Source organism: Dreissena polymorpha, chromosome 8 (genome assembly GCF_020536995.1).
Source record: "Dreissena polymorpha isolate Duluth1 chromosome 8, UMN_Dpol_1.0, whole genome shotgun sequence".
NCBI lineage: Eukaryota > Metazoa > Mollusca > Bivalvia > Myida > Dreissenidae > Dreissena > Dreissena polymorpha.
Genome location: NC_068362.1, coordinates 3,745,823 through 3,760,172, shown reverse-complemented (window position 1 = coordinate 3,760,172; position 14,350 = coordinate 3,745,823). Strand labels below are relative to the sequence as shown.

The following is a 14,350-nucleotide window of genomic DNA, read 5'->3' as shown; positions in this document are numbered from 1 at the left end:
CGTATGAATTTGTAAGTAAAGCTGCATATACAAAAATGGACCATAAAATTTAATGACCACTGCGTTAAAGATGAAGAAGAACATTCAATACGTTACCGAATGAATTGTTTGTGTTAGAAATACGTATTACTATTGTATAATATTTGACAACGGGTACCATACATATCTAAATGATAAATTGTTTTATAGCAATTATCATGCTGTCGTTTAAGTTAACTTGAATTTATTACGTTACAATGTAATTGGTATTATGTATAATAATCTTCTTGGGCATCAATTCAATATTTTATTAAAGTCTCATTCGCAATACATATACAATTAAAATACATATAAAAAGCACAGTAACATGTATGCGACCAATCATAATATTATTTATAAGAGACTATATAATTATATGCATTAACAATAATCGACTATCAAATTGCCATGATTGCTGCCACATGGTTGAAACTTACTTCTATTAAAATTAGTTATTGTATCTAAGACTATGTTGTATTATTGTATGGGCATGAACGTAATTCCCATGAAATTGATTTTGACGTATTATATGCATTTTTATTACTATTGTTAATTGTATATTTATAATTTATTGTGTTATTTGTTAAGTTTCAGTTTTTACCAATGGCAGTATGATACGCTCATATATCGACTGTATCTGTCGCATCAAATGATTAAATACACTTTGACTGTATGTTAACTTTATCTTCCGTTATCAGTCATGACTGTTTAGCCCCGAGCATAACTCGATAACTAGTCGAGGTATGACACTATTGGTAAAATTCATGAACATATATTAGTTAACAATAATAATTTGTGTTATACACAGTTTATTGTCTTGTGTATAACAAATTGGCAATTTTAGGGTTTTAGTAGGAGGCGAGCAGATGGGGGTGGGGGTGGTGGTGGGGGTGGGAGGTAGCAGCTAATACCAATAGCCTGTGGTGGGGGTGGTGGTGGGGGGGTGGGAGGTAGCAGCTAATACCAATAGCCTGTGGTATGATGAATACGAAGTGAATAATCGCAGTCACTGCGAGGTCGGCACGGGCAAATGGATTGCATAATACTAAGGTGCTATTTTTACACTTACGCTTATGTTCTAAAATCAAAAAGTACATACTGAACGTAAACATAACTGACATTTTCTTTTCGTTTTTATGATGTATGAAGAATTACCATTTGCTTTATCAAATTGTAGGCTAGGAGCTTATTTGTAGCTTAATTGCCGAAATGAATGTTGGTGTTGTTGTTGTATTCGTTTGAATGATAAGATAAGATTTCATACAAGGTTCATATAAGGGAATGGTTGTTAATGTGACCGCTACTGATGCAAAAATTTTATACAAAAAACGCCAAAAAAATTAACCGAGGTTATTTTTGTTATTACAAGTACGGATATTAACGTCATCGAAATGTATATTGTCGCTGCGCATATATGCCATTTACTTGATGTAAACTTTCTTTTTGGATTCATTGTCACTGTGTCATAATTATAAATATATTGTGCTGATTGAAGTAAAATAATTATGCGGTCAATTACAGCTATTAACATGATCATGATGTATTGTTTTATTGCAATAAACGAAGTGTCGATTAAGCTGACTAGAACTCAATCGTCTGTCAATGTTTTGTCACAATTAAATCAGTGTATATAATTGTCAGCCTTGCCATTTATATGCATGAACTAAATTCTTAAAACATTGATTTGTGCTTATTATAACATTTATACTGTTGTTGTCAAGTTTATTTGATCGTTATTATTATTTTAATGGATCAGCTATTAGCAATAGCTGTGCTATGTGTGAATTAAGCGACTTTCGAATTAAATTGAATACTGCAGTTCGCCTATTTGTTATCGTAATCTTATGTTATAAATAGGTTATCGTTAAGTCAAGTATACATAAAATATGATCTGTTGATACATATTTTCACCTAATTGCACTTAGAAATCATTTAAATGACATATATATATTCAACATCATTTTCAGATTTTTTCGCGGCGTATTTTTTGCGATAATTATATGCAACGATTGAAATTGTGTGTTAATTAAGCGAATTGTAACTCACAACAAAGAATAACATATTAAATTACGTGTTTCATGTATTTTTTGGTAGTTAACGCAAAGTGGCAAGATGGGCGGGGTGGAGTTGGGGATGGGGGTGGTGGTGGAGGGGTAAATTGAATTCAGGTTTCTCCGTTTGTCGTCCTTACTAAGGGCCATCGCATTTTTGTCCGGAGCATTACTATACAGCTATAATAGGTATTCATTTGGAACTATTGACACATGGATTTGCTATTTGTAGATGATAGAGGTGCGGGCGGTATTGTAATGAACAAGAGCCATAGCTATTTGGTCCATATTTTTAGATTAATTGCCTTTGTTTAATGGTATACACAATCTGTGTCTGTAGAGTAAAATATGAAGAGATATCAAGTTGAAACCAAAAAGGTAGGTATTACGTAGGTAGATATCATTTAGGGTCTGTGCATTGCAAAAGAACTATAACTCTTGCTTCTATATTTATATAGTAATTTCCCTTATTTATTTTTGTATATAAATTAAGCGCAGGTACATATTTTGAAAACTAAAACCAGGGTGCAGGATCACGTGACTTTGTTGAGTTCCCAATTAAACGTTAATGGATGTAAACACGCCGGTAAGTGCTGTTTTTTCCAAATAACTTTTTAAAACATTGTTTCTTAAAAATTTCAACTAGTGCATAAAAGACAGATTTCTATGCTGATTATGGCAATGTGAAATACGTCAGCATTACTTTATTTAAATAAGCCTGTGTTCTTGTTAAAAATCCATGTGTACTGCACGATTATGCTTCACGCAACGTGAAACTTTGTCACCGGTTTCAGACGTATTCAATGATTTATTCTTATACCTTAAGATATCGGCACACACTGCAAGAAAAACTGTCTTTTATGCACTGACGTGTTTTGCAAATGAATTTAAATAGCTTAAGATATTTGCAAAAATAAAGTTCTTAACAGTGTGTTTACATTCTGTGTTTACATCCATTGTGTAAATTCCTGAAAACCCCGTTGATTCTGCACCCTAAAAACAGGATTATCTTGAAACGTACTTTGATGTAGATTGAAGGAAAGGTCAGTGCAAAATAATAATATCTCCTGCTTTCATATGTTTTGTTACTTGCCATGTTATGCCCCTTTTGATGAAGAGGTGGTATGTTACCTTGCGTCGGTCATTTAATCGGTCGAATGGTCGGTCGGTACGGAGACCTCTTGTTTCTAACGATGTAACGAGAACGTTTTCAGAGGGGGTAATCGCGTGATGGTCAAGATGTCGACGTCCGCCCAGACAGGTATTGATCGCTGTGTTACACTCTTTATTACGTTTGCTGTTGTCTACATGGTGGGGATCGAAATCATGTAAAAATGTATTTAAATCGAGGGAAAACATTTTTTACATCTCTTGTTAACATTGTACTTAGAGAAATGTATTCAAGCTTTTTATTCTTTCGGACATAGTTTCAGCGAATAATCCACGTTGCAACCAATTTTATGAACAAGAAGACATTTTAAACCTTCTATGAATGCGGATTTCAAATTCTGTGGGATAGAAATCTTTTTAAAATATGTTAGTTGGGGTTCTTGTTAATTTTCATGCTGACAATTGACCGGGGCATGTCTCGAAAAATAGTATGAGGTGTCAAAATGAAACTCCATGGGTTAGAGGCTTGCATTGATGAGAAACCTGTACATACAACTAACTACCACTGCCATCATATCGTTCAATAGCCAGTTGTCTTAGTTAACCAATTAACCACTTAGATAAGTATTTTCACGCATGTGTAGTCCTTTAGAAAGTTATATTTAATTTAAGACCTTTCTTACTAGATCCAAGTTTTTAAAGCATCATCTCCAAACCTTAGATACTGATGAGCAGCAAACAGCATAGCACCTGAACAGACTGCGAGTTACTCGCAAGCAGTTCTGGTTTTATGCTGGTTGCAAAAGCCACTTTCACTTTGCTTCTTATGGAGGAAAGGGTTAATTTTGTACACGTAATTCAACGGGCATTGTAGCGAATGCAATGAACTGAAATGCAAAAGCGGTTTACGATATGTTGAAACTGTGATGTACGACATAACAACACTGATTTTCAGTGGTGATCAATTACCGTGCACTGCTTCACTTACCTTACACACTATTTAGTTGTAAACAAATGTCACGAGTGTCTGTAATAATTTGTATTTCCGTGATCACAATTTAGGTTGTGGAAATCTTGGAAGCGTGCATATTGTGGCAATACCGGTAACTGTGGCGTAATGAATATCATGTCCGCCTTGGGACCGGGAGGTCACGGTTTTGATCCACCTGGAGAAGCTTTCTTAAGACGTCAAATACTGGTTCTACCCAGAAAAGGGACTCGAGGGCGTTTCCGTACACCTTAGGCTTTCTATGTCATTGAGCAAATAAAATAGGCTTTAACTAAACACGCGTGTATGGGGAAAAAAATCGTCAAATAAAATATTATGTTGTATTTGTGAAAAAAGACTCGCGACTTTGGGCGACAGTCATGTATTGGAGAAAAAAAATGCAATTTTGTTTATTTGTTTGGATTATCCACTTTAAGTGGAACGTTGCCGATTTTAATTATCAGTTGTCTCATAAATAAATTCGGAACTTCTGTTAAACTCCAACGCGAAGTCAGTGTAATTAACTGCTTTATACGTGGAGTGTTTATTGGAGTTTCTAATTATTTTTAGTTTTCTGTATGACTTTAACTTGTAATGAACATTCTTAAATGGGTATATGAGATATACGGTGTGCATGTGTATCCCATTTTTATACCGACATTTACGGTATAACACCCCATGGAATATACTAGCCTGTATCCCACGTTGTTGAATATACTTGTCGCGTGCACGGACTTCTTTATTCTACCACTAAATGATTTTCATAATTAATCGCTAACGTAGAGTCGAGTAAATTTAGCTTTAAAACTATACGACCTTCAACCTTTCGATCTAGTCAAGGGACATAATTTTTTGCCATCCGTATAATGAATCAGCTGATTGACGGCGTCATAAAATGACATAGTAGAGCTAATTGCGTCATTTTCCTGATATGTGATGTCATCTTTTGGTGTACACGAAACTAGTATGCGAGTGTATGGGAATAACATTGAAGGCGTGTTTTTTTCGTGTTAATGTATCCTGGATGTTATTATGAAAAAGTGTATATTCTATGGACTACTTACCTCGGATGGAACCGATGAGACGAAGGATTAAGATCTACATGTAAATCTAGCTTATTCATGTTATTGATTTTCAGAATGTGCATGCCTATTTGGATGTGAAGTTGTGTGTGTAGAACATACTGATGGGTGTGTATTTTGGTTCAGTATTCCATTTGTTTTGCTTTTGGATGCAAGTAAATGTAAGTGTATTTTCTTTGATGAGTAGACTTTGTCTTTGTAATTTTATCAAAGAAAGTATATTCAGTAAGAATTACCCGTTGGTAACAAGTGTTTCAAAGCTTAACAAAATTATTACGGATTATCTTTTGTGTTTGATTCACACACGGGATGTGAAGGCTAGATTTAGACGCCATCAAAATCTGCAGCGTCCATGAAAACATTAGGCGAGTATAGTTTTTTTGATAATTTATGTTTAGAACGTCTCTGTGTGTAAAGCTACAGGTACATGTATGTTGACATCGACATCATTTTGTCAGGAGAAATCGCCACCATATTGGATTTTGATCATTTTCTTTCGAAAATAATATGAATTCCATTAAAGTAAAATCTTTTTTTCGTGGTCGTAATGTGTTACAATTTGCATGCTGCGCAAAATTGAATTGAGTCATATGGTGATATTTTGTCCCGTTTAACAGTTTTTGTGTGAAATTTTTTAAGACTATTTTCCGTACCAGAACAAATACATTCTATATCACTAGGCATGGTTACATTCGTTAGATATAGATTTTAAGCGCTTTTAAGAATGAATTAAAATTCTTGTCAAGATTATTAGATATATTTATGTTAAATTTCACGTTGAAAAAAAAATTCAATTGGATAAATATAATACTAGGATTAGCGTTGAATAGAGAGAAGTTTATGTTGCTCGGCTCAAACACCGAAAGCGCTCGCCAAGGCTCGCGCTCCCGGTGTTCTTAGCCTCGCAACATAAACTTTTCTCTATTCAACGCTAATCTAGTATTCTCTATATATCTCACCTACTACAAAAATGACCTAATCCGATTGGTTTAGAGCAGTCATATGTCCATGGTGGCCATACGACCCGATTAATTTCCATACACCCCGAGTTATCGAGCAGTCAGTTGAGATATACACCATCAGTTACTAACAGTGTAACAAATTATACGCAAACAATAAAAGCTAGATAAATGTTTTATCTTGACCTAACGTGACTGACTCATGCCTTTTGCACAACGTCTCAATGACCTTAATTTCTTAGCTAAGGTTAATGAAAACCCCTGAAAGTGGTCAGGAGCTATTTAGAAGACACGAAAACTGCGGCGATAACTTTTGAACATGAATTGTGACCTTGACCTTTCACCAGCGTGATTGATTCATGCCTTCTGCACTTCTTCTTGAAGAACTTTTTTAGCCACGTAGCATGACAATCCTTCCTGAGTCATGCCTTCAAACCTTTGAAGATGAGATAGTGAAATGAAAACTCGTCAACGGGTTAAGGGAATATAGATCGGGAACGAAAGTGTTACGGAAAGAATGACGACGGACGCATTGACAGACGAACGGAAGGACGAAGTCTATTACTATAGCTTCCATTTCGCTTTACGTCGGATGACGGGTATATTCACTGTTAACATTTCTCTTTTAACATTCCACATTTGAGGTCGCCGTCGCGTAATGTATATGGTGTCCGCATAGCGATCAGGAGGTCATGGGTTCGATCCCAACAAGTGGAGCGATCTTAATATCTCTCCCAAAGACACCAAGTACTGGTTCTAGGCCCAGGAAAAGGACTCGAGAGTGTTCCAGTTAGCCGGGGGCTTGCGATGCAATCGAGCTTAAATAAACGTGTTTAAACTAAACCAACATTTCGGTGATGCGGAAAAGGAGCTTCAATTTTGCAAACTTAACAATAAAAAAAACACCAACACCAACATTAATTTCTGTAGATTTCTATTTACTATTAGGCTCTTTCTTTGAAAAAATCAGCTAAAAGGGCCATCATTTTTGCTATACATAAAAATATGCACACTCTTACAGCGAGTTTCATAACAAGGGAGTGAATCCAATATGGTGAATAATCATTGGGGAAAAAAGTTACACTTCTTTGATCGACTATATTGAGATTTAGAACTATTTAAGTAAATACACATCAGTAAGGCAAAACCTCCGAATGATACTATGCAGAATAAATAAACTATCAGACGTACTACATTGTTTGGAAAGCCAAATTTTCACTCATTTAAGGAACATTTTTACAGATTTTTGCATGTATTGAAGTTTTTCATTAAATGCTATAGATTGATAAAAATAAACAAAGGATCTCAAAACCTCCAGTAAAAAAACAAGACTAAAATTAAAGAACGAAAAAAAGGTATCCTTTACTGGGATTGAACCACTGACCCCTGGAGTAAAAGTTTATCGCTTACCACTCGGCTAACCGTGCTCAATTGTTTTTATCATATTCTAATTTTCAGGCAAGCATATACATAATTAACCCATTTATGCATAGCGTCTAGAAAAAAGGCCTTGGCAAACAGCGTAGACCCAGATGAGATGCCGCATGAGGGTCTGCGCTGTTTGCTTAAAGGAATTTCTGTAAGAAATATTCTAAATATAGAAATCAATATACTAGACATCCTTAATTTCGGAAATAGATTAATCCAATTTAGAAGGATGGGAGAGTCCACTAGGCGTAAATGGGTTAATAAGGCTATCTGAAATTGATAAGGCGGTGTTGATGTACAATCATTGTCAATGATTGTCAATGTACAAAGTTGATAAACTCCCCTGTTTGCAATTTTGACCACAGTTATATCTTGAATGAAGTAATCTTAGTTCATGAAACCATGAAATGTATTGGTCGACAATTGATTTCAATTGTTTCATCTTATTACGTTTCGTTGGCTTTCATAGCAGCATCAGTCATTTAAATGTAATAGTATACAACGTGACAATAATAATGATAACAACATACAACAAAAAACAACAACCCAGGCGACAACAACAGCAACCAGAAAAAAACATTTCGCACAAGTATTACTACTGCTGCTGCTGCTCTTACAACAACTACTACTTCTACTAATACTATTACACTAAAAACTACTACTATTATAATTACAACAACTACTACTGCTACTATTACTACTACTTCCACTTTTACTTACTTCTACAACAACAACTACTACTACTACTACTACTACTACTACTACTACTACTACTACTACTACTACTACTACTACTACTACTACTACTACTACTACTACTACTACTACTACTTCTACTACTACTACTACAGTACTACTACTACTATTACTACTACTACTACTGCTGCTGCTACTACTACAACGTTACTACTATAAGAAACGTTGGGCATAATAAACTTGTCTTATTTAATTAAGCACATCTCATGCGTTGCCATACTACAGCAAACAATTTAATTGTTGCGGGTCAACATGCCAATACTAAAAATACCTAATTTAAAAAGATAAAATAAACAAACGGTGACACGTACTTATTTTAAATATGAGTTCACTTTCGTTTTCTTAGTAAACACTTATAAAACACATGTACATGTAATTGAATATTCGATCCTTAAGCAGAAAATATCTTACGTCAATATTCTCTTTAATGTATTGCGTTGCGAAAATACCCGGGTTTTCCGATTAACCCTAGTGATTTCACGGTCGTTCAGAGTTCACATAATCGTTAAAAATAATGCGTTCAGACGATACGCGCTGCTTATCGCCAACAGCAAACTTTGACCGATTGCAATGGGAATTTCACATTGCCATATCACATATACACATGTATACATGATAACCCAATGACAGCTTTAACAGCGCAACCGTGATACATCGACTATCTCCGGAATCCTTCGTAGGATATTGTTTTATGCAATCAATCGTCTGCTGATCCAGAGTGAAGGCAAGGTTGCACCCATTTATGGACATTAATCAGAACAGCGGTCTATGTTTAGTAACAAACCCTGCCATGTGAAACCACTGTTAAAGCGACTTTATGCATTATGTAGCCTCCTGATGATCTTGTGGTTTCTATCGTGATACTTGAATTATGTAGCCGACTGATTCTTATGTGGTTCATATGATCGTGGTACTTGTGTAATATAATACTTATTATAAGTAGGTATCTAGAAAAAAGGCCTTTGCAAACAGCGCAGACTCAGATGATCAGGGCATGCGCTGTTAGCTTTAAGGAATTTCTGTTAGTAATATTCTAAATATAGAAATAAATATTCTAGACATCCCTAATTTTTGAAATAAATTGATCTAATTCAGAAGGATGGGAGAGTCCACTAGGCACAAAATGGGTTAACTTAAATAGTTACCACTACAACCATATTAAGTCAGCCACAAATCTACGTTTACAATAAGAAGAATTTAGGTAAGTTCAGAACTAATCTGATCGATTCAGAAAGTCACGATTCACATTTTTAAATTAACTAATTACTTCCAAAAGGTCATCAAAATTAAAAACCCAAAGTCGTATCGTTTAATAATTATTTCACTAAATGAGAATCGTATATATGGCCAAAACTGTGTAACAGCTTTAAATTCTGGTCTCAGTCGGTTATCAATCGTGATTCATCGGCTATGTCCGGAATATTCCGTAAGTACATTTATGCAGTAAATCGTCTGCTTATGTAGAGTGTGTCATACATGTGAAAATGGGAAAATACAACAGGTTGTCATGTGATTGCTGAAGCGTTATCATTGTACAGTTTCACGTGATATATTTAGGTGTTTGATTATCAAACAAAATCGTGTTTCATTACCATAATTTGTCACTTCGCAAAATGGTGGATTTCTTTGCAATAGAAATACAAACGGTTAAGAAGTGCGTAAAAGTGTACTTCGAGCACATGTGTTGTAATTAATCATTGAAATACATGTATTACATATTTAAGTAAAGCGTTGTGGAAGTTAGTGCACTGCATATAAATCGAACAAAACAAGATGGATAACAGCAAAATTGCCAGCTTGTTTATATTATTTGGACTATCAACCATTTGCGGATTTCTTTCCATTCTTCTGTTAAAATGTTTGATCAGAAAATTTGGGACTTCAAGTAAAGTTAACCTGGTCGTTAGTTGGTTGGACTGCTTTTCTGGCGGGGTGTTTTTCGCAGCAACGGTTTTGGACCTTTTACCGGAAGCGCGCGAGGTGATGGAAAATGCGCTGAAGCACTATGACTTTGAAACGGAATATCCGCTCACGGAACTGCTTTTATGTGTAGGTTTCTTCTCTATGTTATTCGTTGAACATTTATCTCATTTCCTCTGCTCACCGAGAAAAGTGGAAAAATCCAACGAGGCAAACGCAGAGCCTCAAAAACACGAAGACGTTGCAATAGAAGTACACGGTAAACACAGCGAGAACACGGTCATCTTCGAGTCGTGTATCGACAGTTCTGTAAGTCAAACGTATGGCGCCATTGGCCAACCTGGCAAAGAAAAATCACCGGTCTGGTCAGCAATTCCTACAGACAGTTTCGCCACCGACACCAAAAATAAAAGCAGTCTCAGCGTTGCCTTTACTAGTGATGACGGTAAGAATCCAGACATTCGAAACGCTGAATCGACCAACTTTTTATCAGACGCAAATACTTCGACGGAGCCAAGAACAGAAGAGGGCAAGCGTTCAAAAATTCGGGGAGCGGTTCTACTTATAGCTCTGTCACTTCATATGATATTTGATGGTCTCGCACTTGGCCTGTTGACAGAGACGTCCGCCGTTTGGCAACTTCTGGGGGCGCTTTCTGTTCACAAATGTCTTGTGTTTTTCACGATTGGCATCCAGTCAGTTGAAATACTGTCGTCATCGAAGAAAGCGGCATGCATAGTTATTGTCTTGGCCCTTGTCAGTCCACTCGGCCTCCTTATCGACGAAGCTATAAATAGCTCCGATGACGTCATCACACGGGACACCGTTTCAGCGGTACTTCAAGGAATCGCCACGGGGACTTTCCTTTTCGTGACATTCTTTGAGATTTTGTTACGTGAACTTGGTTCACATAACTCAACGCTTCTGAAAATTATTTTCAGTTTCTTTGGATTTGTACTTATGGCACTTGTTCGTCTGCTAGCGCATGAGGATTAAACGCAAATCTACGCATGCGCATTTGTAAGACAATGTTTAAACACGATTTCAATGATCATGGGTCATTAAGTACAGCACGTCTTATGTTCTAGACTACACTTTAAGCCTTGGACCCATTGCACGATATTTACGGTTATGTATACATGTACATGTATACACAAAATGTGTTAATATAAAAACGAATAGTTGTGTGGATTTTTTTTATTCAAGCTTTAAATTATAGACAATTAACATATACGGCATGCTGCCATTTGGCTTATATGTTAAATAACTTTTTTGCAAGCATGTTATATTTTTCGGGTGCAACTGTCTATGCATTATATAATAAATTTGACATTTATTTATCGCGAAAACTTATGCAGCGGCATATTTGAACATCAATTGAGCACATTTTCTTTTTTTAATGAATACACAATTCAATTGCTTAACGTATTATAATGTCTGATGCATTATTACGTAAGATTAAAATTTACACAACTGTTTAAATAAACATTTTAAACAAACTTCCTAGGAATGAAAAACTTGCACACTAAGACTGGCCATAATGTTATGTTATTATCAGACCGTTCTGTGCGTTAAAAGCGGTTACGGATGCGCAAATAACCCCACATGTGCAGGGATTCATTTATTAAAACCCAAAGTGGATTTAATGATTCCTTTTACATTAGACGTGAACGTGAAGTATTCAAGTTAGTAAGGAATTCACTTCAATGAAGACTACGTGAAAACAGAAGTGCACTAACCTTTCAATGCCAGCGCTCGTTCAAACATGATTGTTGCATTATTACGGTTTCGCCCAAAGCAGTGAAGCTGTTTTTAATGCTTCTTACTTCACGTAGACCTGTAGACAAGCAAGCTAATGGTCCAGACTATGGTCCACGTCTTTTCCAGCACTGCATTTTAGGACACATAAAAGGACAGCAAACTTCTTTCCCAAGCCGTCATATGGAAAACAATTTTGTATTTTGAAAAGTAGCACGAATTTAATAAATTTTCAGCTGAACGCATTATTATAGCATACATGTACAAAATAAAATATGAACGAAATAGGATCTGTAATCATTGCAATTCAGAGATTATGGTGTTATTTAACCCATTTATGCCCAGTGGAATCTCCCATCCTTCAAAATTGGATCAATTTATTTCCGAAATTAGGGATGTCCAGTATACTTATTTCTATATTTAGAATATTTCTTACAGAAATCCATTTAAGCAAACAGCGCAGACCCTGATGAGACGCCGCATTATGCGGCGTCTCATCTGGGTCAACGCTGTTTGCCAAGGCCTTTTTTCTAGACGCTAGGCATAATTGGGTTAAAGTAGGCACGTGGGGCGGTCATAATTATAAAAACAACGGGTATCCGTAAAAACACGCTTTCCGATTCCATTAAATGGTGCTAGAGTTCTTTTGCTTCTTTGAAAATTCGCGTAGGCTCGGGATTAAAAAAAAAAGCAATATGTTTGATATTTGTATGTAACATTATGCTGTTTTGTATATAGTTTTAAGCATATTTAAAATAAGTAAAATAGTTGAACTTCTCTGAAATAACTGTCAATTGCGTTATACAGCTTAACCGTCGACCTTAAATTAAAAAAAAAAAAATAAATAATCCATCATGCTTGTTTTCCAATCAAATTTGTTTTAAAAATGATCTGTTAATATTAACTAAAGTAATATATATGAAACTGTTAACTTTTTTTCTACACAATAACACGAGAAAGCTTCCTTTCCAAACGAATGTGCCTAAATTATGTTATTATTAAAAAAAATTCATACATGAATATAAATACTAAAATATTTATAACATGTATAACATGATAAATCTAGAATATTAGTTACACAATTACGTTTAAGCTCACATAATTTAAATATTGAAACTTGCAGGTATTCAAAAATAAATAAATACATAATATAAATTGTGTATAAAATAATGTTCAACAAACGCCGTTGAATCTGAATATAATTGTAATTATAGTGAAATATGTATACCGATATAAAAAAAGACATACTGGCAATTTATCATGGCCTTCAATAAACATGTTTATAAGTATATAATATCAGCTGTTATTTCTCAAGAAATTGCACACATGTTGCTAAATATTGTCATAATGACATGCTTTTACGCCATGAATTATTTTCTCATTGATGTACGAACTATATTTGGTTTGGTTTACGTATTATATGCATTTAAGTGCACAGGTTTTATTATATATGTCCTCTTGTAGTTTGATCATAATGTTTATATAGTTTGTCAATGGCCCATTCGAATACTTAAGCCGTTTATGCTTATAAACGAACTGAAACGAATTTAATGCACAACATCTCTTTTGCTTTAGATTTCTTTGTTGAATATTTTCATAAATTCGTTTTATTTACAAATTAATAACAATACTTATCTTATGTCACCTTACTTTTCATTTTTCTTCGGTTTATTGTAAAAATCGAAATAAGTTGTTCCGTTTTCTTTTTGTTGTATTTACTCTAATGGGTTAATTGCTTTTTACACTTAGTAGGTATAATCTATTTTATGCACATAGCATATGGCTGCTTTAATTTTAATTAAAATTGATATTATAATTTCTTGAAATAATGTGACAATATCCCGGATAGACAATTCAAAATATAATTTAAAACCTCATTCGGGCAAAATTACAATGCTTAGGTCGCATGCATTAGCAGCTGTAGTCGTTCATGACCAGTTTTATTTGCTTATCTTTGCGGATATGTGTTGTTCAACCTTATTGGTCGTATGTGTTATATTATCGGATTGGTTTTAAATAATGATTTGAAATTGAGCGTTCGTTTTACTTGTATTTGTATCAATACACAACCCGACCTGAAAATAACCGACCCGACTAACAATACCCGACCCGACAAACATTTACTAACCTTTGCATACCTAGTCATCATGTTAATGCACGTTCGAGTTTGGACCCGAGACTTGTCGAAATTATTAAGCGTAACGAGTTCAAAAGTAAATCAAACCGATGGTAACATAATGTATTATTATGTACATAAGTGATATATTCTTATGTAAATAT

General features: G+C 34.9%; 1 protein-coding gene across 1 annotated transcript; it reads left to right on the top strand.

Moving 5' to 3' along the window:
* Window positions 1-9,964: 9,964 nt before the first annotated feature.
* On the top strand, window positions 9,965-14,105 carry LOC127842034 (uncharacterized). Its single transcript, XM_052371351.1, has one exon. The coding sequence runs from the start codon at window positions 10,166-10,168 to the stop codon at window positions 11,306-11,308; it is 1,143 nt and encodes a 380-aa protein (XP_052227311.1). The 5' UTR covers window positions 9,965-10,165; the 3' UTR covers window positions 11,309-14,105.
* The last annotated feature ends 245 nt before the right edge of the window (window positions 14,106-14,350 follow it).